Raw genomic sequence first — 24,747 nt, forward strand, 5'->3', positions numbered from 1 at the left:
AAAAACACTGAAGTCTGCCATTGTACTAAAGCCAGAGGAGTCCGTATGTTAAATTTGTCTATTAAATATCTGTGTGCATGCAAAAGGGTTGGCAAGCTCCCAGAGAGCTACATATTTCACCATACGTCTTTCCATTTCAGATAGCTTGTTTCTGTCAGTTTCATCAGCAAAGCACTGGACAAAACTCGCTAGGCATTCCAGAAAAGCCACCAAATAGTTTTTTGTCTCCTTCTATGTCAGGTTTTAATGCGTCTGGCACACTCCTTACAAAACGCCACTATTTTCTCTCTCCTCCTCCTTACCAAGCTGCCTCCCTGAGTCATTTTGGGAGGATGAAGGTGAAAGAACTTATCAGCCTTGGTTCACTTACTACCTCTGCCTACTACCACTGCCATCAATTTTCTTTTGATGATTTTATATATATATACACCTATATATGTTAATATATAACAAAAATATACCAAAATATATAATCAAAATATACCACTGATATTTTGAAGATATATCATCAAAATAATATATCTTATTATATATTATTATAACAGTGATTTTTTTTCCTCTAGTTCTGCTCACATCTATTTTCTCTCACAGTAATCCAACATATGACAACAGAAGGAACAGCTCATCTGAAAAGAAAAGGACTTTTTCCATTCTTAATTACTCACAGAATTTCTTTAATAAACAATTTAGTTCCCAGGTAATAGATTGCTTTTAATTTAAATATATTCATGTTGAAATAGCAAAATAAAAATAATAGTTCCTGAGGTGTTTCATGTGGGTAAGGAACTCTTTCCATCCTGGAATTCTCATCTAATTAAAAGAGTCCTTGGCTATGTGACCCTGGGCCAGTAATGAGCCTCTCTGAGCTACATCAGTAAACCAAGCTAACATCATCTTACAGGGCTGCCAGGAAAGTTAAACGAAACATTTACAAAATGGCCATGCATAGCCATAGCAGTGGCTCAATAACAGGTAACTCCTTTTTCTCCCCAACTTCCCTCTGTGTTGTAGTCTAAAGAATATTATCGGGCCAGGTGCAGTGGCTCACGCCTGTAATCCCAGAACTTTGGGAAGCCGAGGCAGGATCACAAGGCCAGGAATTCAAAACCAGCCTGGCCAACATGGTGAAACCCCATCTCTACTCAGGAGGCTGAGGCAGGAGAATCGCTTGAACCAGGGAGGTAGAGGTTGCAGTGAGCTGAGATTGTACCACTCCACTCCAGCCTAGGTGAGACACCATCTCAAAAAATAAAAGAATATTATCTCAGACCAAAAAATATTTTGTATCATTATCAACTTGAAGACCAAAGTAATACTTGTGAGGTCCATTGTAGTTTAATAAGAATATAAAGATTGACCTATTTCAAAAAACACAGCAGAATCCAAATAATTAGATATAAAAGACGCACAGGATAAGGAGGTGGGGTGTGCTAGGAACTAAGTAACTTCAGGAATTTTAAATATGCTGTTTTATTTAATCCATGCTGAAAAGCCTACATATTCTTAGCCTGAATTTAAAGATAAGAAAAGCAAAGCCAGGGGACTTGTATGACTTGCACAAATTCTCATATCTCCTTAACTAGCAGAGTCCAGCCTGGAACCTGGATGTCTGACTTGGACAACTGTCCTCTTTGCACACACATTCTCTTTCTAATCCTTCATGCAGATAGTAAGCTGACTCACCCACACTGAGCTCACACCCCAAACCACAACAAGACATACCTTTTCTTTAGTGCATGAAAGTTCACTCTCAGCCTCTGCCAGGAGTCGGTCAGCTTCCCTCAGCTCTGAGCGACGTTTCAGAAGAGTCTTCTCAATGCACTCAATTTCATCTACAATATCTTCATGATGTTTGAGTGATTTTTCTATTTCTAGTTCAGTCATAAGACTCTCAACATTTCCATCAATGGAGTCCCTAAAAAATAATATACATACCCATTAAAAAATTGTAAATGTAGACAACATAGGTACTTGTAGCCTAACTACTAAAAAGATCTACAATGATTTTCTAATTTTATATGAGAATAGATAAGAAAGACTGCTACATTTGATTCTGTTCAAGGTCTATGTTTACCATTTTATTAAACATGGAATTCTTATTGGCAATAAATGCATAATCTGTAAAATGCATGACATGGAATTGTTTGCCCTTTTAAATATAACAACAAAGATTATTGTGTTGTCATCTCTTGACCAAGAAAATGTTGATACTTCTATTCTCTTGAGGTACAAAAATAAAGCAAACCACTACCACAATATTCATCCATTCCCTCAAAACTATCCTTCAAGGGCAGTTTATAGGCTGCCCTGAAGACTACCTGATTTTGTGATTTATTCCATTCGGCTAAAGTAAAACTCTGGTGACAACATTTGACATATCAAAAACCATGACACACAATTCAATATCTTAAGGCTAACATGACAAAATTATTTAAAAATTAGATTATCACTGCATGACAGAAAATATGAAAATAAATTCAACATTTAACAGATTCTCTTTAAATGAAGGCATACATATGATTTTTACTTTCTTCTTGGAACATTTTTGTGTTATCCAAACTTCCTAGAATAGTATTTATTACACTTTTATAACTATGAAAAGAAGTGGCGATCCTACCACCCTATCACCTCCCTCCAAAATACCTCAGAATAAAAAAATTCCACTCTCCAATGTGTATACTCACAAAAATAACAGATACAACCATCTGACTAACCTTCAAACGTCTAGCCCCTATCTTTTAGGTGTGGCCCTTGCTTTCACTTGCCAAGACTGTTAGTCACATGTCTGCTGCTAGATGGCAGCAACCACGTCTTTCTTACTTGTGTTCTCTGCAGGCCTCCCTACCACCCTGGGGTCTGGGCCAGTCTGGGTTAAATGACAAAAACTGGGGAACTGTCATAATTCATGGACTTCTGCAACAGATAGGCTTTTGCATAATTAACCCAATCAACAGATGCTGCCTTCACTAAGTGACCCTATGACAGGTGATGGGACACAGAGATGGAGGTCCAGCTACTGCCTTCAAGGAGCTCCTGGGCTCCCCACAACATTGTGTGAACAGTGCTATGACCAAGGTTGCTAACCTTGAATTGTGGGCACCTGAGAAGAAATAGGCTTTTTAACGAGGAAATAAAAGAGAGGGGATCTCTGACCTTTATTTTGAAGACATGCTGGAGTTAGGCAGGGGGGTCAGCAGGGAGAAGACAGTACAAGCAAAGGTATAGAGGCAGGAGAAAATGTAGTGTTCAGGGAAACCACAGGAAAGGAGTGAGCCAGACCCAACACTGTGATAAAAGAAAAAGACAGGTGGGTTTCAGATGGAGAAGGGCTGTGTATATTCTGATGGGACTGAGAATCACACGGGAAAGTGGAACAGTCGATTTGCAGTGTGTCAAGATACAGTGTAGACCAAGAGAGAAGACATGGAAGGCCAGTGTGGAAACTATTACAATCGCTAGGATGAGAGTAATTAAAAGCTAGAGAAGGGGAGATGACAGAAAGGGACCAGTTTGAGAGCTCTCTGGACGCAGTCAGCAGGATTTAGAGACCAACTGGAAGAATAGGAGAGTAACAGAAGAGAAAGAGTTGAGAACCCCTGCCATATTTTTAGCTAGGGTAACTGGAGAAGGGAAATGGTTATACCACTCTTCAAGGGGGACTACAAGAAGAACTGATTTGTATTATTGGCCAAAAGAACTCAGAACTGTATTGCTCAATGTGGTACTCAATATGTGGCTATTAAATTAATTGAAATTAAATTTTGTTCCTCAGCTCCATCAGCCACATTTCAAGTGCTCAACAGCCACATTGAGCTTGTGGTTACTGTTTTGGACAGAAGATCAAGAACATTCCAAGATTACAGAAAGTTCTATTCGACAGCATTAATGAACTAATATCGCATTTGTCTGAATTATAAAAAATATATTAATTACTTTTGCTGTTGACGTTTCTGGACAGTTCTATGTAATTCTTCTACTTCACGCTCTAAGCTTTTCTTCTCTTGCAAAAGATCATGAATATTATGATGCAGTTCTTCCATTTCTTTCTCGGACTGCCGCTTGGATGCTCTCATCCACCGTTCTTCCTGCTGCTTTGATTTTAAATGCTGCATTATGTCTTCCAATCTAGAAACTTCATTCTCCTGAATGAAGAAGGGGAAAAACGCAGAGCTGAAACATCACAGGATGTTTCCTCTCTTTCCTGCCAAAAGCTGAAATTAACTGTGGTTAAAGTGGTATCAATGACCCAAAAAATGATGGTAGATTCTAAGACTTTGGTATAAAAAGTGAAATGTCACGGATGAAATTGCTGGACAAATAGAACCTTTAATTTTTCAAACAGTCCGACTATGATTGAGAAACACTCGCCAAGCCTCTTGTGGATAACCTCTGCCTCCAAAGAGTTCGGTGTCTAGCACAGAAGACTTTCTAGACAGAAGTCTCTCCCTCCTCTGGACACATGGGAGAAACGTTTTCTGAGAGGTCTGCCCAGAGGAAGAGGTGTTTTGCCTGGGTTTTGAAGAATGAATGAAAGAGGAAAGACCTAGGCTGAAGAAGTAACATATGCAAACGTAGGGAAGTATAAAAGTGCACCTGAGAAACTATAGAAACCGCCCGGTAAGCTTGGAGAGTAAAAGAACCAGTTTAAGAGATTATCAATAAATGCTGAATAGAAAGAAATTGTTACAAATTACAATGTGCAAGAAAAAACTGCAAGAGAGTATGAGTGACTACTATAGTTAAACTTGTAAATGCACACAGACCCTCTAAAACTAGTCTGACTTATTACAATGGTACTGGTGGACTTGATGTGTCCTAGTTTATCTTCCACTCAATCTGTCAAGAGAGGAAGGAAAAAACAAAGGCTCCAGGTGTTCTGAGTCTGAAGGAGGAGCTTAGATTGTATTTTATTTCTCTAGAACCAAAAAGTCAGAAAGTAATCTAATGAGGCTGGGCTGTAATCCCAGCACTTTGGGAGGTCGAGGCAGGCGATCACTCAAGGTCAGGAGTTCGAGACCAGCCTGGCCAACATGGTGAAACCCCGTCTCTGCTAAAAATATAAAAATTAGCCGGGCATGGTGGTGGGTGCCTCTAATCCCAGTTACTCGGGAGGCTGAGGCAGGAGAATCGCTTGAACCGGGGAGGCAGAAGTTGCAGTGAGCCAAGATTGCGCCGCTGCACTCCAGCCTGGGCGACAGAGAGAAAGTCTGTCTCAAAAAAAAAAAAAAGAAAGAAAAAAGAAAAAGGAAGTAATCCAGTGATTAGGAAATAATTATTTCTTAGAATCTAGCCTAAGAATAAGAGATACAGTAAGAATTTAGAGTCAGCTACAGTACCTACAAATATAGAAATGTTGTACAGTCATTAAAATACTGTTTAAAGACATTTATAAAACCATGGGCAAATGCTTATAACATTAAGTAGGAAAAACAGAATACAAAATATTGTGTACAATAAAATATAAACTATGACAATAAATAATAAATCCCACCACCTAGAGATAATCCCCACCAAAACCTTATCCCCACCAAAATATAAACTATGAAAATAAAAAATAAATAAATCCTACTACCTAGAGATAATCCCCACCAAAACCTTATTGTATGCTGTCCATACCTGTGTTCATACACGTGCACATACATGTATGTGTATACACTCATATTATACACATGTGTATGTGTACAAGTACAGGCACTAGTAAGTGAATATATACATACACATTAATATAATACCTGTCAATAGAAAAATATATAAGCTTTGTAAAAATGGTAAATTTCTGGACTGAAAACATTTATTAAATGGCTGATCCAGGTTTGTGATTGGCCTGAAACCCTAACTCCTGTACATGATATTTTTGTTTTTTTGTTTTTTGTTTTTTGCTGTTACCGGGGCTGGCCTTGAATTCCTGGGCTCAAGCAAACCTCTTGTCTCAGTCTCCTGAGTAGCTCGGACTATAGGCACACGCCATTGCTTTTAGAAGAGAAATTTTAGTAAGAAAATGCTTGCACAGTTCTAAACATCAGCCTTACAAACACACCATTGCCATATAATACAGTCATAAACAGGTCAACTCATTAAGTATATACCCTTATCAGTCACCCATGGAAGCAGTGTGGAAAGAGAGTTGTATGTCTTTCCACTTACTAAGTTATGGTGTTCAGGGACGTTGCAATGCAGCACACCCATAGGGATGAAGGGGATTGAGAAGTTGCGGGGTGGAGGCCCATACACCATGGGGGCCCCAGCAGGAGGTGGGCCATAAACAACAGTGCCAGGGGTGAGAGGTCGGCTATTGTTTGGCAAGGGAGGAGGTGGTGCATACAGGGCCATGCCCTGGGGTACAGGAGAACCATCAGGAAGCACAGTATACTTCATGTATCCAGGAGGAGGCACAAATGGGGGTTCTTCTTGGTCATCCAGCTCACTCTCTTCCTGACTATCTCCTCCACTGTCTGCATCTTCAAAGAAACAAACAGAAGAGTTTATTAAACAAAAGAGTGTTTTACCCCCATGGTTTACCAGGTAAACAAATTTAGTAGAGAACAGCAGCATTTAAGCCAAGATACTGGAGATGTGAGAATAAAACTGAAAATAAGGTCAAAACTACTTTTGAAAAGCAGCTCAAAACATGGATTCAAAGTATTTTCTATGGCTGATACTTGAGTTTTTCTTATGTTTATCTGTTGGTTTGTTTCTGCATTCATTTATTTATTCATTAATTTATTAAGTGACCATCTGGGTATCTAATTCATGCTACATACAAGATCTCACAGCACTCAGAGTTTACCACTGTCATGACATTTAACACTCTCCAATGTGATAGCTTACTAACTTATCTGCCCTAAAACCAGAAAATATGTTTGCTGATCACTGACAACAGAGAACCTAGAACACAGGCACACAACAAACACTCAATAAACACTTCCTGGCCACATGCATGGCTCATGCCTGTAATCCCAGCACTTTGGGAGGCCGAGGCAGGTGGATCACTTGAGGTCAGGAGTTGGAGACCAGTCTGTCTAATATGGTGAAACCTCCATCTCTACTAAAATACAAAATTAGCCAGGCATGGTGGTGCACGCCTATAATCCCAGCTACTCGGGAGGCTGAAGCAGGAGACAGAATCACTTGAACCTGGGAGGCAGAGGTTGCAATGAGCCAAGATGGTGCCACTGCACTCTAGCCCGGTGACAGAGTGCAACTCCATCTCAAAAAAAAAAAAAAGTTTCTGAATGAACAAATTCTCAGAAGGTCATATTCACATTTTACAGATTAACAGTTTCAGAAGCTAAATAATTAGCCGAAGACCACACAGCTAATAAGTGAAAAAGATTTACTCAGGTCTGACTCTTCCCCAGAGCTTTGGAAGACAGACCCATAACACTTCATTTTAGGAAGGTGAGATTAATGCCATGACGCACAGACACAAGACACCGTGCTCCAGTACAGTCAAAGAGGCTGCTTAGTCAGCCTGGGTAAAGCAGGGTGGAAGAAGGCTCCATTTAGGAGCATTGTTTGAGGACCTAGGTCTTGCTGAAGGATAAGTAGGCAGCAGCATGGGAGGGGAAGGAGGAAGGACATTCCAGACAGGGTTTAAAATGACGACAAGAGGTCACTGGCCAAGACCAGATCACAGAAGACCTTATGGAGCTAGCTAAGGAGTCTGGACTGTGACTTAGGGATTTCAGGGAATCAATAAAAGGTTATTAAACGGGCAAGAGAAATGCAACTTTCCTATGTGATTTGACTTACCTCTATTTGGAAACAATTTATGTAACCCACTCCTGATAGGAGAATAAACCCAGTATCCTGAGGCAGGGGGAGGTCCACTGCCTTCCTTCCCATCCTGCTGCCCAGGGCATGGTTTTCTAACAGGAGTTGAGGCTGTGTACTTAAGGCCAACACCAGAGTCCTTGGTGGCCTGGGAACTATGGCTGGAAACCTAAAACAAATGACAGCAAAGCACACTATCTATTACAAATGGAAAGGCTGATTTTAAGAAATGTCAAAGTCTAGAGCAAAGTTGACATGTAGCAAGGTTGAGAAAGAACTTGGTTTCTTTTTATTATCCTTATTTTTCACAGAAGTGAGGTGATTACACGGTCACATAAACTGCAGTTCCATACACAATTCAGCTTATTGACATCCCTCTGGACTTGATCAATATGGCAGTGTCAGGGAAGCCATGCAGAAAGGAGGGCTGTGTGGGTAATGGCTGGGGTCACATCAGACTGGTCTGTGAAAGTGAAGGGCTCAAAGTGTGGCAAAAGCAACCAAATTAATGTCTATTTATCCTTTCAAAAGCCATTTGAAAACACCCATCTCCTATCCTCTCTTTTGGTACAATTTTCTAGACATCACAAGTCCTTGGCCATACCAAAATGGAAAAAGCATGTTATCTGGCAGTTTGACTGGGTTAATTTTATGCAGCGACTCCCCAGGAGACAGAAATGAAAGTAAGTTCTCCATAGTGATCAGACTCCTGGGTGTCAGCCTCTGTTCTCTCTGTAGTAATTTTTCCTAGTGGTTTTTTGTTTTGTTTTGTTTTTAACCTCATCCTTAATGGCCCAGCAACTGAGGCAAAGGAAACCTGTGAACTTCGAAGAAATCTGGGGACACCAGTCTTCTGTTGTCCTGGGAGCTTGGCATGGCTTTAAAGCTCTACTCTGCTACCCTCTTTCTCCTTCCCAGTCTGTAGGTACATTCTCTAAACCCTCACCCAGCTCAGGCTTATATGTTTTGCTCTAATTTATACTGCTTCCACCTCCAACTCTGGTTGTACCAAGGAGTTGGCTTCCTTTAGGATTGCTGGGAGAATCTAAGATTCTGCTCTTCAGGGGTCTGGTTAAATCTACACAGCCCTGGGATCCTAGTGTGTCTGAGCTGCTTCTCCCTGACTATTGCTCATCGGCTGATTCTAGCAGGATGGCACTAGGACCCCCTCTGCTTTGGATGAATATAGCCTACAGTCTTCTCCTCACTTCCCACATTCAGGCCCCAGTTTTCTTCTCACTTCCCACATTCAGGTGCCAGGCTCTGACCATTTCTCTTTAACATCTTTTAATCTCATCTCCTCTTTCCCAGATCCACTGATCTAGCTCTGGCTTCTACTTTTTACCTCAATCAGTTCAAAGAGCCCCGCGGAAAGCTCACCCTACCACAAGTATAGTCTCTGTACTAGCCAGAATATTATTCCTAAACTACAGCTCTGATCATTTTAGTACACAACCCATTTTCCATGGCCTATATAATTAAGTGTAAGAGATTCTAAGGCCCTTTAAAAAAAGCATGACCTCAGGCCGGGCACGGTGATGGCTCATGCCTGTAATCCCAGCACCTTGGGAGGCCGAGGTGGGCAAATCACCTGAGGTCAGGAGTTTGAGACCAGCCTGGCCAACATGGCAAAACCCTGTCTCTACTAAAAATGTAAAAATTAGCCAGGCATGGTGGCGCGTGCCTATAATCCCAGCTATTCAGGAGGCTAACACAGGAGAATTGCTTGAATCCAGGAGGCGGAGGCTGCAGGGAGCTGAGATCACACCACTGCACTCCAGCCTGGGGGACACAGCAAGACTCCACCTCAAAAAAATAAAAAAATAAAAAATCATGACCCCAATCTACTTTTCAGCCTCATCTGACACTGTTCCTATAAACCCTCTAGCCCCACAAAGCTACTTGTCTTTGCTAAGCCAGTAACTCTCCTCTTCCATACAAGCTGTTTCCTCCCTCCTAAAAGTCCATCGCTCACTGCTTGTTAAGTGCTGACTCCACACCACTGCTTGAGAAGCATTCCTTCCTGAACTTCCCATCAGATGATTCCTTAACATCTCTCTGCAACTAGAGAATACAGGTCAGGTCTGTTGTCACCATTTTGCAATTATGCTGGCATGGCCAATGAGCTCTTTGAGAGCAGGGGCTTTACCATTCAATATGATGCCTCACCACTGCCTACCACTTGGCCTAGGCTTCAGTAAGCACTGAATGAATGTTTGTTAAAAGGACATGAAATTCAGGTGCCTTTTTTTCTGTCGGAGGTTCTGCACAATTCTATGCCCATTTCAGCAGGCTCTCTGGGCTCAAATCACCTTCTCCCCTTACAGCATCCTCATTCATGGACCTTAACACATACCACTTGAGTATGAACAGCCAACTGTCACCTTCCCCAAGAAAGCCCTATTTTCATCTCAAATATTAAAAACACTATAGAACCTCAATGCACTGCTTAGCATAGAAATGTCATTTTTGGTACCTGCTCATAAATTTGGGGAAGGGGACAATGTCACACTTTCTTCAAGAAAATTCAGTATACATTCCCAACACCACAGAATTCCTACTTTTGATGATGGTGGTGGTGGCATAAAGTACCAATAGCCTCGTCTTTTGAAAGGATCTGCCATGCTGCTGATGTAATCATTCTGATAAGAAACTTCACGTCGAAGTTCAGCAATTTCTTCTAAAACATTTTCAAAGCCTCCTTTGTTGTCTGTAAAGAAAAGTCATTCTATGAAATTGATATGAAATCATTTACTTCCTTTCTTTCTCAAAATATAAAAGAGATTCCATGAGAGCCAATTAATTTTATCAGTTCCTCAAAGCTGACTTTCAGTCTGCCCTTTGGTAAATAAAAAAAAAAAAAGCAAATAAACTGATTTGTAAACATTATTTATTTTGAAATTACAAATACAAAGCCCTCTTTTTCTTTATTTTGAGACAGAGTCTCACTCTGTCATCCAGTCTGGAGTGCAGTGGCCCAATCTTGGCTCACTGCAACCTCCGCCTCCCAGGTTCAGGTGATTCTCCTGCCTCAGCTTCCCGAGTAGCTACGTTTACAGGTGCCCACCTCCACGCCCGGCTAATATTTGTATTTTTTAGTAGAGACAGGGTTTCACCAGGTTGGCCAGGATGGTCTCGAACTCCTGACCTCAAGTGATCCACCCACCGTGCCTCCCAAAGTGCTAGGATTATAGGCGTGAGCCACTGCGCCCGGCCACAAATACGAAACTCCTGTCTTGGCAACCAAGTCCCCCAGTAACACACTTACAGAAAATACTTTTAAAATTATCTGATTTTACTTATTAAGCTAATTACCACAGCTCTCTAAATCAAGCATGGAATTGATTTGTAACAGTTAAAGGTAAAAAACAAACAAGATGATTTAATTTTACAACTACAAAACCACTGCCAAAAATCAAAGCCCAATCCTTTACCAGTTCCGGTGAGGTCTAGTACATTCTGCAGCCTTGCAATCTCTATCCTTTGTCGTTCCATTGTCTCTTTCAGTTTCTCAATTTCTAGGACCTGTGAGTTTGATCCAGTACCTACACCTGTTTTCTCCATCTCAAGTCGAAACTATTTTAAAAAAATCACACAAAGTTGCCAATGAATTCATTCTTTCCCAAACACATTTATCCTTTCAACTTGATTATGATTCTATAATATTTATTTACACTTTCCCAGTGAGGAAACTGCATTACTTGGAAACTGCACCAAGCCTGGCACACAGTAGACGATAAAGTACTGATTAACTATTGACTGCACTTCAGAATTCTTTGAGACATCACCTACAGTAATTTTGTCTTTTAGGAACTGATAAGAATCTGATAAAGGGGAGGTCTCTGGGTACCAACACTGACCTGCTCCTCCTTCTGCCTGAGGAGATTCTGCAGGAGTTCAATCTCAGCTTCTGCTCGAGTCAGATCCCTGGCTGCTTGTGCTGCCTTTCTGCTGAACCTCTCTGCTTCCTGCAACTCCTACTGGGACAAAGGTATGAGAAAGGCACCACTGCTATCACAGGTTGTTTTCTCCATTTCTTCCTCTTGGATTGATTCCTCTGCTTTCATCACATTGCCTACCAGGCTGTTCATAAAAATGGACACCCAAGCCCCACCTTCTCCTGTGTTGTCCCCATTGTTGGGCAGCCTGCCCAGCCCCCAACCCCAAGGTGCGACATCAGAAAGAGCAAAGGCTAACTTTTTTACTTTTGTACTTTTACTACAGTCTTCCATGATTATGTCTCTATGGGCTCTCATCATTAGATATTTTTGTCTCCTATGATCTGCTATCTTAATCTTATTAGCATTTGCATCCTATAAAGCACGGTACAGCCATTAGCTCAGTAAGGAGTCATACTATGAAGTAACATTTTCACATGACTGCACAAGATGAAAAATTTGAGATTCAGAGGGATTATATGACAATCCTTCAAGAACCCTTGTCCTTGCCGGGCGCGGTGGCTCAAGCCTGTAATCCCAGCACTTTGGGAGGCCGAGACGGGCGGATCACGAGGTCAGGAGATCGAGACCATCCTGGCTAACAGGGTGAAACCCCGTCTCTACTAAAAAGAACCCTTGTCCAGGTGGATATTGACAGCTACCCCCCTAGCAGATCCTTACACATAAAGGTAGGGATAGTATGTTTATCTGATGATTCCTTTCAGGGCTCAGTAGAATGCAGGATCCATGGCAGCACAAAATAAATTATTGGGGGTTGTAATATAATCTGTAGGTCTTAAGAAAAACAGACAACTTTACAGTGGTTTATAAAATAACCAATGTTTATAACAAGATCAATAATACAAGTTGCCACGTTTGTTGACAGCAGCCTCATTGATGGAAACCTGTTCTGTACATGTGAACTCACCTCTGCTCGCTCCTGGTTAATTTTCATAACAGTTCCATGAAGGGACTTCAGCTGGTCTTTGGCAACGGTGAGCTCAGCTGTGGCTAGCTTATCAGAGGTGGCCACAGCTTTCTTCAGTTTTTTCAGTTCTTTATCTAAACCAAAAAATTGCTCCTGAGATTTGGCATCTTCAAGTTTCTTCTAAAATAAAAGAAACATTAATTAAACAGATGAATTATTTGGCAGGAATGAATTCAGATGTAAGCTCCAGGAGGGTAGGGACTCTGTTCACTGCTGCCTAGAACAATACTTGATACACAGGAGGTACTCCACATATATCCACTGAATAAATAATAGATCTCAAAACTGTGAGAAACTTGAACTAGGTCTTCTTGGTCAAGAATCTTAGTGGTCATAACTTCTTCCATTTATTGGAAAAACATTTCCTGGCACTACCACTAAGGCATGGATGAACCTGCCTTTGAAATCAGGCCTTGGGCATAGGGTGTTAGTAAAAGAATTTAGCATTTTTGAGCAACTGAAAGGAGAAGCACAGTGAGAAAAGTAGAGATCTAAACAGAGGCAAATCATGTAGGCCTCGTAGGCTTAAGAATTTTGGTCTTAATCCTAAGAACAAAGGAAGCTACAGGAGGGGAGACTGATTATAGCCACTTGACATTTTAGAAAGAGCATCTTGGCAGCTCTGGAGAGCAGGGTCATGAGTAGAAGTGACAGATCGATCAGACAGCCACAGCAGTCATCCAGAAGAGAGATGATGACAGCACAAGTGTCTAGCATCAGAGAAGGAAAAAGGTCATATATTCCAGATATATTTTAGAGACGGATTCAACAGGACTTGGAAACTGATGGCTTCTCAGTGAAGGATAAAGCAAGTCATTCACTGAGGCTGGGAGAAAGCAGACGACAGGTGTGAGGATGAGAAGGTGTGAAACAGTGAGGCATGGGAGAGGAAGATCACCACAGGAAAGGGTCATATTGTCCATTTGAGATTGGTAACTATAAGTTTTTAATGACACCACTATACTGGATGGGTGACTTTTTTCTCCAGGAACACCCAGTGTAAGTGCAGGCCCAAAGAAAGCAGAGAGCTTCAGTTTTGTCAGGGAAATAAAACAGTAGAAAAGGACAAGGGACTTGAGGATATTTGTAGAGAAAAAAAAAAGTTATAGCTGGTAGACCACAAAATTTAAGTTGGACAAGTAAGAAAGTAAAGACAAGGGCTTAACAGATAGCAAAGGTGGGGGTGAGGCTAATGAACTGGAAGCTCAATAAGGTTGAGAAATTTTTAGTGTGTGGATGCCAGCAAGATAAGCAGTTATGATCAAAGCAAGACACTTCAGTTTGTGATTTCAGAGGTGGGTGCAATTTTTAAACTTGACAAAGTCCAGAATGTGACAATGGGAGTAGATGGTTGAGGTGGAATGGAGAAAAGCCATCAAAGAGAGGCAGGCGTATTAGAAAGGATGATGAGGAGTTTAAAAGTAACTTTCCATGGATGTGTCCAATTGGACAAGAGGTTTCAAAGGAGTCAAACTCCTCCCAATATCATTTGTTAAGTACCACCTAATTAACTCGAAAGTCACTCCTTACAAATTCTCTTGTTTCCATCTACCACGACACCTGGTCTTAGGTTCTTGATTCAATGACATGCATCTAGGTCCCACCCAGGTCAGGTTCAGCATTGTGCCAGCAATGCAGCCAGAGGTGACTACAGATCACACCCGTCTCAGCTGACCTAGCTGCCAGTGGGCAGAACACTGCCAGCAGGTACTTATGTGTCTCATTTTCCAAGCCTTCCCTACCTTTTTCTCTAACTCTCGGAGTTGGGCCAGAATTCTCTCCTTCTCTTCATCAGCTTCCTGAAGTTGGAGATCTGTAAGGCCTTGGATTTCCTCCATACTTTTAAGATTTTCCTGCAAATAGTGAATTTCATTCTCCAGTTGCTGGATTCTCGCTTCATGTTGCCTCTTATCAAAATTAATCTGTGAGGAAATAAAATTTCAAGAATGATTTTAGGCAAAATATATTTTAAGAAAATTAAAACTTTTATGAATTATCACCCATTTTACTATAGGCTGTAACTTAATTATTTACTAACGAGTTGTCAGGAATGGTTTTATCTTCAACGATCTCTAGGAGTCATTTGAATGTCTGCCTCTTCATTAAAATCATCACATCAAAAAATACCAGATTCTGGCAACACACTAGGAATGTGGCATTATTTACCTGCCTATTATAAAATAACTTGCCTTTGCTTCCAAATCAAGGAAAACACAATGTCACAAACAAGCCTGACTTTGACATAATAACCACATTCAGGGTTGCGTTTTTTAGTCACACCCAGCTTGACTTGTTATAAGTGAAAATAACAACAATTATGTTGTATTTACATGACAAAGGAAGCATTGTAATTTGCTGAAAAACATTAATATTTGCCAAACACTTCCCTCCAGGTGCCTCTTGTCCTTTTCTTACTCTTGCTTCCAGGGCTCTCTCACAGGCCTGCCTGAACTCTTCTTGTCCAGTTGCCAGTTTCTCTTGCTGCAGAGCCATTTCTTCTTGGAGTTTTCTTTCTCTAACTTGTGCTTCATCTCTTTCCCACTGGGATTGTGCAAGAATTTCACTGAATTGTTTCTGTAAATCAGCAAGACTTTTCCCTAAGACATCTGAAGGACTATGGATGCTAGTAAGGAGGAGGAAAAATGGTATAAATGTGACATTTAATTTTTGATGCAAACATGCTATTAACATTAGCTCCAGAGTAAAAAGCTGTGTGGAGGGACTGGTGTCAATCTATAGCAATTTACTGACCATCTCCTAAGTGCAAATTATTGTTTTATCAAATGACTGCTGCCACTCTGAAACCATAGGCTCATATGAGGCTAACAATATTTGCTCCAAAAATAAATGTCCATTTCATATATTTGAAATAATTATGTTTTCTTTTGATGTTTCTTCTCTATTTAAAATGTATAATGTGGCTCTACTTCCTGACCATATATAATTAACTTTCAAGAAAAAATAACTCAAATACCAAAAATTACCCTTAAATACCAAAAAAAAAGATCCAAAATGTAAAAACTATCAGTGGCAGACAATTAAAATTAAATAATCTTTTGTCTCAGTCATGAAAACATTATAAGGAGAACCTTACAAAAGAAATTTGCCATCAACAGAACTTAGAAAGGTGAGTTTATCATTGAACCTCACACTCACAACTCCCAAGTTGTGAGGCCCACTCTAGTCTTGGAGGCCTTGCTTTTTCCTTACTTCATTTCCCCAGCTCCTAATTTCAGTTTTCTTCTTAGCTCATCCACACGAGCTGCCACTTCTTCTGGACGAACCAAACCATCAACCACATGGTTAAGGTGATTCTGGAAATCTTTAAGTTGCTGTTTTAACAGATTATTGTCATCCTATGGAGGGGGATGAAATAGGGATTATCTATTACATGACATCATATTTTCACTACTAACGAACTAACAAACATATCTAGACCACAGAACTAAATTCAGACAATGCCTCTTTCAAGTAAAAAGAAATTCCTAAAATTTCCCTATGAGTAATCTACCTCAAACTCAGTGTAACAATGTTAACTGAAATGAAGAATTTAGAATGCAATTAATATGTTTTCAAGTGCCTGTTCCGTCTGGAGTCCTCTTTATCTGTAAAATTGCCCCAAGGCGGCCCTTTCTGTAGTACTATCTAATCCTGGCCACAGATCATCTGACTTGAGGCCAGTCAACACATCAACTAGCCAGAAAACAGGTTCTCATTCTCTCCATAATTTGAAACAAGATTCAGTACAGCAAGTCTATATAAATGTTGGACTTGAAAATACATCAGCTCAGGGCTGGGGTCTATGCTGGGCCACAAACAATGCTCGGAGAGATGGAAAAAGAGAAATGAGAAAGCCCCTATATCAACATCAAAGGCAGAGCAGCTCTGGTTCCTAGCAAGCTGTCTCCTTTCTTGAGCTACTGTGAGTAGGTTTTGGTTCATTGCAACTAAATGATTTCTGACAAAGAATTGTAGAGTGGGTTTAACTTGTACTCAGGAGGTTAGCTGACAAGTAACCAAAGAATCTAGTTCTAACTTAGTCCCACAACACGTGTAAGCATTCTAGAAAGCTGACTTCACTTTCTACTTTGGAGAAGGCCCCTGAAGAATATATATTAGTCCTTTTCTGTAAGAGATGTACACTTAAGTATTTGCAGGTGAAAGACAGATGTTTGTACAAAATTTTTCTTTAAAATATTCCAGCAACAAAAGAGGTGGACAAAATGAAACAATGAATGTTGACAACTGTTTAGGTTGGGCAATGGGTAAATAAAGGGTCATAAGTATTCTGGTTTTGTGTTATATGAAAATTTCTATACTAAAAACGGAAAATGATAACTCAAGGAAGACCCAACACACACACACACCTCACATAGTAATGGAAAACATGTGTATCTTTTATATTTGCTTCAGAAGTGGAACTGAGAGCTGTAAAAATTAAATTCTAGGTTATGAGATTTCTTTAAACTTCAAGGAACAAACATTTGAAGTGTTAGAAGAAGAACATTTGTGTGAGCTTAGTCTTATTTCTCTCAAATCCCCCTACATGGTTTTTTTTGGAACCCTTCCTCCAAGCCACATAAACTCTGCCCTTTTATTTCTGGTGATAACAGCTACCATCTCAGCTAGCCAAGAGGCCCCCAGCCTCACAGATTTGGAGATCTGAGTGATGATTCAGGTACTTGTTTGTTCAGACATCTGTCTTCTTTGAGAGTTTAATTATCAGAAAAATCCTATCCACCTGTTTTTCCTGCAGTTTGTTCAGCAGATTACTGTGAGAACAGCTATACATATGTTGACATACATTCCCACAAATAAAAAATGATTACATTTTTAATAGCATCCTTTCCGAGAAGAGGATTGTGAAAACTGTTTACACATAAGAAATCCCACTGCAACCCACTCTAGTTAAATTCCTGGATAATTACAAAGATATTTCAGTGGAAGAGGAATGCACCAATCTGATCATTTTAGTTCGGTCTGGTGATAAATCTACTTTTAGAAGAAATGCAAGATACTGCTTTTGCCCATGAGTTTACACAGTATTTTGTTTACTACTGACACTGCCTCTATCTCTTTGCACCATCATAAAAACAAAAGGAGATTCACAAATAACAATCTTAAAACAATGTCACAAGAGAACAGGGGCTATGGTGCTGCTCCACCCAGAATTCCCTTTTGTCTAGTAATTCAAGTTGCTTACTACATGTTAGAGCAGGTTGCTAAGTGCCTGACTAAAGATATCATCATCTTTGGGTGTTCTGTGTAAGAATGTATTCTAAAACAACAAATCTCTACCTGTAGGTGTTTAAGTTTTGCATGGAGCTCACTGTTCTCTTGCTCCTTTTCTTCTGAGAACTGGGCTTTTCCAAGGGCTTTCTTGAGGGCTTGCCTTTCCTTCTCAAGTTCTGCTTGAAGGGCTGATTGTTCTAACTGTCACCATACGAAGCAATGACATGAAAGTATAAAACAGCAATAATTTATTATTTTAAACGGCATAAATAAATTTACATAATACACACAATCCCTGGCTAGCTATAGTTTTACAACTCAATTTTATGTTTGTACTCCCAAATTTAAAAACCAAAGATAATTTTTTTCACACAATCCTTAAACTATTATTAACACTTAAGAAGGAGTAAGCATCGGAATCAGCTCAGCCCAAATACAACAAATCAGAATCTTCAGGTGTGGGCCAAAGCACCTACCTTTAAAAGTTGTGCAAGTGATCCAACAATTTTTGCTCTCCTTTCCCTTAGACTAGTATTTCTCAAACTGTGGTCCTCAAAATAACTGTATCAACACTAGGTATGCCTGTTAAAAATGCAGACACCTAACCTCTATCTCAGAAAAGAGATTCTGGATCACAATCTCTAGGGTGGGTGGGGCCAAGGAATCTGTACTTATCAAGCATCACAAGGGAGTTCATGTAACTAAAGTTTACCAATCAGAGATCTGCAGATCTTCAGATCAGAGACAGAAGACCTGTTATGCTTCATATTCTCAGTGTGGTTTGAAGAGCAATCCTGGCAGTCTTGGTGCTGAGGAAGGGGGAATGTCCCTTTCAATACCAAGTGAATCAGTGAAAAGGCCAGGCTCTTAAAATAATTTTGTCAAGACTTCTGAGAAGAAAATAAAAGACAATCAAAGTACAAAGGACAATGTATTTCAAGCTAGTACAGTCTGGCTTGAAAAGAGGAGAATTTATTAAGGAAAATGCCATCTAGAAATTTTATTTATTATTATTTTAAAATATTTACTGTTATTTTTATTGTTTTCCTAAAACCTCCTAATTTCTGAGACTCTAATCTTGTCAATTATACTTCTACAAAACTCAGCACTCTTGAGAAATACAATCCTGACAACTGTCAAGTGATGATCTGATATCTCATAAGAAAAGGAATATACATAATTACTATAATAAACCAGATATATTTCTAGTTCATTTTCTAATCATATGAATTATTTTTTACATGCATTCCTGAGATTCAAAATATCTTATTTATTTCATTTTTATCAAATAAGCATGTATTGACACTTCTCATATGCCAGGCACTGAAAAAACAGAAACAAACAGATACAATCTGTGCATTCACTGAGCTCTGAGTCTAGCTGGGGTAAAACAAACAGATCATCTAGGAGCATCTAAACAGATGATCATCATATGCATGATAAATACCTTTACTGTGCACAGGTTATAGGAAAACCAAACTGGAGTCCTGAACCCAGATTTTCAGCAGGCAGAAAGGAAAGGTTGAAGTGGCTTCCTGAAAGAAGATGCAGCTCATCTGGCTAATAAATTGTATTTTTAATCTGATAAAGAATATATTACAACTGGCCTCTGCCTGCCTCTCTGCCTTTACCTCTCGTTCTCTTTCCTCACTCCTCTCCCTGCTCCTGGCATCCTGGAGGCATACTTTCAGCACTTCAAATGTACTTACTACATGCTCTCTCTCCTCACCTCTCTGCCTAGAATACACATACCTTACCTTTACCCCTTTCACCTTGTCCCCTCTGCATGGCCAAATCCTACTCATCCATCAGTCATCAGCTGAAACATCATTTCTGTAGGGTGGTCTTCCCTGACTACTTCCTCCTTGGCCAAAGAATCCTGTCTCTTTCTTTCTTCCACACCTGTTTCACCTGCTGGACTAAAGTTTACCAATCAGAGATCTGTCAGCTCCACAGGATGGTGACCATGTCTGTGCTTTCCCTAGAGAATCCACAGCACCTGGCCCTCAATGGCCAATCAATAAATATTTATTAGATATGTTTTCTGTAACTTGCAAGTACAATTTAAACTAGTAGATCTTTCAACCAACTCTGAAAGGAGACAGCAAACTGCAACTTACCATCAACCTAAAAGAGGTCTCGGCCGAGCGCGGTGGCCCCTACCTGTAATCCCAGCACTTTGGGAGGCTGAGGTGGGCGGATCACCTGAGGTCGGAAGTTTGTAGACCAGCCTGACCAACATGGTGAAACCCCATCTCTACTAACATACAAAAAATTAGCCAGGCATGGTGGCACACACCTGTAGTCCCAGCTACGCAGGAGGCTGAGGCAGGAGAATCGCTTGAACCCAGGAGGCGGAGGTTGCAGAGAGCCGACATCACATCACTGCACTCCAGCCTAGCAACAGAGCAAGACTCCGTCTCAAAAAAAAAAAAAGTCTCTTAAACCTGATCTAAGAAGGAAAAACAAACAAACTAGCATTTATTGAGTATCGATGTCAGGTGCTTTCATGTCATTTCTCTCATTTGTCTTCCCCATAAGCCATTTTACAGAGGAGGAAAAGGCTGGGAGGCTCAGAGCCATGAACTGATTTGCCCATGTTCACACAGGGGTAGTTATTAGCACTCGGAATGTCTGACTCTAAAATTCTGCCTTTCTCATCACTCCATATACATGGTATGAAAAAATGCTTAATTTTAGATTAAGACATAAATAAAAGAAGGATGATATCTTAAGGCACAGGGTACTTAGTTTCTAGTTGGCTTTATGCTCCTACTTACCTGGGTTAGTCTTGTTACTTTTTCCAACTCTTCCTTGAGCTGGTTGGCTTCAGTATCCCTTAGGTTTAGCCGAGCCTCTAGCTCAGCTTCATAGGCACTGAGATCTCCCTGGGTCTGCTGCAAAGATGCATTCACCTCATGCTGCTCCTGGAGGGCACTTTCTAGCTCTGCAAGCTCCTAGAAAGATACAGTGGGTTTAACTATGGAACCCTCACTGTGCTGCTTAAGCATCTGCAAGGCATTATAAGTAACTTGAGCACTGTAAACCAAACGCTGGCCAGCTACTGCTGCCTGCCACAAAGTTTTCAGTAGCAATATCATGAAGCCTCAGGCTGTGCATATCCTGGTTGGAAAACAAAACCCTGGCTAAATGTAATCAGGAAAGTCAGTAAGCTACCAACATACTGTTTTTCAAAGGGACCAGTTCTGTGATACTTATGAGTCTAAAAACATAAGGAGGGAGAAAGGAAGGGAAAAAAAGAGTAGGATAAGATTTAATGCCTATTTTTCATCTGATGTTGGACAAAATGTTTTCATATTCATTATTCTTTGTATCTTCACAATCACTGTATAAGGCAACTTGCAGTTTTACAGATGAGGAACTGTAGAATGAATATCTAAGTAAATTGCATAGGGCTATGTAGCTAGAAAAAGGATAGTCAGGATATAAATGTAGATCTCTGACTCCAAAGCCCATACTCTTTCTATTAAACCATAGCATGTTCATTTATCAGAAGAACAAAATGAGACTGGCACTCTCTAATATTAAGGATGATAAGAGTACCTTAAATGAGTGCTAACAAGAATGTAAGTCCATATTTATTGGCATACCATGGTTCTGATTCATTTTAGTCCATTTGTGTTTTGTGATTAAACATTACCTCTTTCATCTATTTACTTGGGATCAAACTATTATAGATTAAAGAGGAGGATAGTATGATGAGAACTTCTAAAAAGAGCTGTCCAAAAACCACTTGGCAACTCAATTATTTGGGCTGCTTGTTTAAAATGTAGATACTACATATAACCAATGAAAGATTATTATCCAGAATATGTAAAGAATTCCTACAAATCTTTAAGAAAAGGCAAAGACAATTCAACAAAAAATAGGTAAAGAATATGAATAGGGAATTCACTGAAGAGGAAACCTGAACAGCAAATGAAAGGTGATCAGCCTCTCCAAATGAAAGGTGATCAGCCTCTCCAGTAATATCAGGGGAAAACGCAGTTAACTTAAGATACTATTTTACATAGAACATAGAGATAGAGATACAAGTTAAACAAACCATGAGGAAACCATCAGTCAAACCCAGAATGTGGTTCAATCTAGGGAATACCAGCTTGGATTTTACACACGCACGTGCACACACACACACACACACATATTCTTGGGACAATAAAGAAAATCTGAATACGGTTCAGATATTAGAGGATATTAGGGCCAGGCACGGTGGCTCATGCCTGTAATCCCAGCACTTTGGGAGGCCAAGGCGGGCGGAGCTCGAACTCAGGAGATTGAGACCATACTGGCCAACATGCTGAAAACCATCTCTACTAAAATACAAAAAAAAAAAAAATTAGCCTGGCTAATTTGGTGGCACACACCTGTAGTCCCAGCTACTTAGGAGGCTGAGGCAGGGGAATCACTTGAACCCAGGAGGTGAAGGTTGCAGTGAGCCAAGATTGCACCACTGCACTCCAGCCTGGTGACAGAGCAAGACTCCGTCTCAAAAAAAAAAAAAAAAAAAAAGACATTAGAGGACATTAGGGAATTACCGTCAATTTCCTTAGGTGTAATAATGATATTGTAGTGATGAGGGAAAATGCTCTTAAAAAGATGTGTGTTGAAGGGATGATGTTATGGTATCTGCAACTTTCTAATGAGCAAAGGAAAAAAGTATGTGTCTGTGAGAAAGTGAAAATAAATCAAAATATTTATTGAATCCAAGAGGGTTCATAGATGTTCACCAAACTATTCTTTCAACTTTCTTATAACTGTAAACATCTTCACAATAGGAAAATGGAAAGAAGGCCTTTAAAGCTCAGCAGACTGGCAAACATGAAGTCTGATAAAATACTGAATTTCCTAAATTTGATAATTATTCTGTGTTAATATTAGAAAATGTCCTTGTTCTTAGGAAATATATACTGAAATATCTAGGAGCAAAGGAGCATGATGTCTACAACTGATTTTCAAATGGTTCAGGAAAAAAAATCTGTATAAAAATGTGTATAAAATTGAATCCGGTTCCAAGATGGCCAAAAAGGAACAGCTTGGTCTACAGCTCCCAGCGTGATCAACGCAGACAACAGGTGATTTCTGCATTTCCAAGTGAGGTAACTGGTTCATCTCACTGGGACTAGTTGGACAGGGAGTGCAGCCCACAGAGGGCAATCCGAAGCAGGGCGGGGCATCGACTCATCCAGGAAGTGCAAGGGGTCGGGGGATTTCCCTTTCCTAGCCAAGTGAAGCTGTACCTTCACAGAAGATGGTACCTGGAAAAACAGGACACTCCCACCCAAATACTGTGCTTTTCCAACGGTCTTAGCAAACAACACACCAGGAGATCATATCCCACACCTGGCTCGGCGGGTCCCACACCCATGGAGCCTTGCTCACTGCTAGTGCAGCACTCTCGAGATCCACCGTGAGGCAGCAGCCATGCAAGGGGAGGGGCGTCCACCACTGCTGAGGCTTGAGTAGGTAAACAAAGCAGCCAGGAAGCTCGAACTGGGTGGAATCCACCACAGCTCAGCAAGGCCTCTGCCTCCACATGTAGACTCCACTTCTGGGGGCAGGGCATAGCTGAACAAAAGGCAGCAGAAACTTCTGCAGACTCAAACGTCCCTGTCGGACAGCTCTGAAGAGAGGAGTGGTTCTCCCAGCATAATGTTTGAGCTCAGAGAACAGACAGACTGCCTCAAGTGGGTCCCTGACCCCCATGTAGCCTAACCGGGAGACACCTCCCAGTAGGGGCCAACTGACACCTCATACAGGCGGGTGCCCCTCTGGGAAGAAGCTTCCAGAGGAAGGATCAGGCAGCAATATTTGGTCTTCTGCAGCCTCTGCTGGTGACACCCAGGCAAACAGGGTCTCGAGTGGACCTCCAGCAAACTCCAGCAGACCTGCAGCTGAGGGACCTGACTGTTCGAAGGAAAATTAACAAACAGAAAGGAATAGCATCAACATTAACAAAAGGACATCCACATGAAAACCCCATCTGGAGGTCACCGACATCAAAGACGAAAGGTAGATAAAACCACAAAGATGGGGAGAAACCAGAGCAGAAAAGCTGAAAATTCTAAAAACCAGAGCGCCTCTTCTCCTCCAAAAGATTGTAGCTCCTCACCAGCAACGGAACAAAGCCAGATGGAGAATGACTTTGATGAGCTGACAGAAATAGGCTTTAGAAGGTCAATAATAACAAACTTCTCCAAGCTAAAGAAGGATGTTTGAACCCATCGCAAGGAAGCTAAAAACCTTGAAAAAAGATTAGATGAATAGCTAACTAGAATAAACCGTATAGAGAAGACCTTAAATGATCTGATGGAGCTGAAAACCATGGCATGAGAACTATGTGATGCATGCACAAGCTTCAATAGCCAATTTGATCAAGTGGAAGAAAGGGTATCAGTGATCGAAGATCGAATTAATGAAATAAAGCAAGAAGAGAAGTTTAGAGAAAAAAGAGTAAAAGAAATGAACAAAGCCTCCAAGAAACATGGGACTATGTGAAAAGACCAAATCTATGTTTGAATGGTGTACCTGAAAGTGATGGGGAGAATGGAACCAAGTTGGAAAACACTCTGTAGGATATTATCCAGGAGAACTTCCCCAACCTAGCAAGGCAGGCCAACATTCAAATTCAGGAAATACAGAGACCACCACAAAGATACTCCTCGAGAAGAGCAACCCCAAGACACATAATTGTCAGATTCTCCAAGGCTGAAATGAAGGAAAAAATGTTAAGGGCAGTCAGAGAGAAAGGTTGGGTTACCCACAAAGGGAAGCCCATCAGACTAACAGCAGATCTCT

The 24,747-nt window shown here is 40.6% G+C and overlaps 1 protein-coding gene across 1 annotated transcript in view; it reads right to left on the minus strand.

Annotated features, from left to right (window-relative positions):
- The window catches only part of CNTRL (centriolin), a 97,674-nt gene that overhangs the window by 21,116 nt on the left and 51,811 nt on the right, over window positions 1-24,747 (minus strand). The window contains 13 exon segments of the mRNA XM_017884217.1: window positions 1,723-1,915; window positions 3,934-4,142; window positions 6,145-6,458; window positions 7,753-7,942; window positions 10,335-10,483; window positions 11,208-11,349; window positions 11,634-11,750; window positions 12,640-12,819; window positions 14,442-14,621; window positions 15,115-15,322; window positions 15,910-16,055; window positions 17,998-18,132; window positions 20,712-20,888. Of these exon segments, the coding sequence (XP_017739706.1) occupies window positions 1,723-1,915; window positions 3,934-4,142; window positions 6,145-6,458; window positions 7,753-7,942; window positions 10,335-10,483; window positions 11,208-11,349; window positions 11,634-11,750; window positions 12,640-12,819; window positions 14,442-14,621; window positions 15,115-15,322; window positions 15,910-16,055; window positions 17,998-18,132; window positions 20,712-20,888 (2,340 nt within the window).

The sequence above is a fragment of the Rhinopithecus bieti genome, unplaced genomic scaffold, assembly GCF_001698545.2.
Source record: "Rhinopithecus bieti isolate Rb0 unplaced genomic scaffold, ASM169854v2 scaffold_13710, whole genome shotgun sequence".
Lineage (NCBI taxonomy): Eukaryota > Metazoa > Chordata > Mammalia > Primates > Cercopithecidae > Rhinopithecus > Rhinopithecus bieti.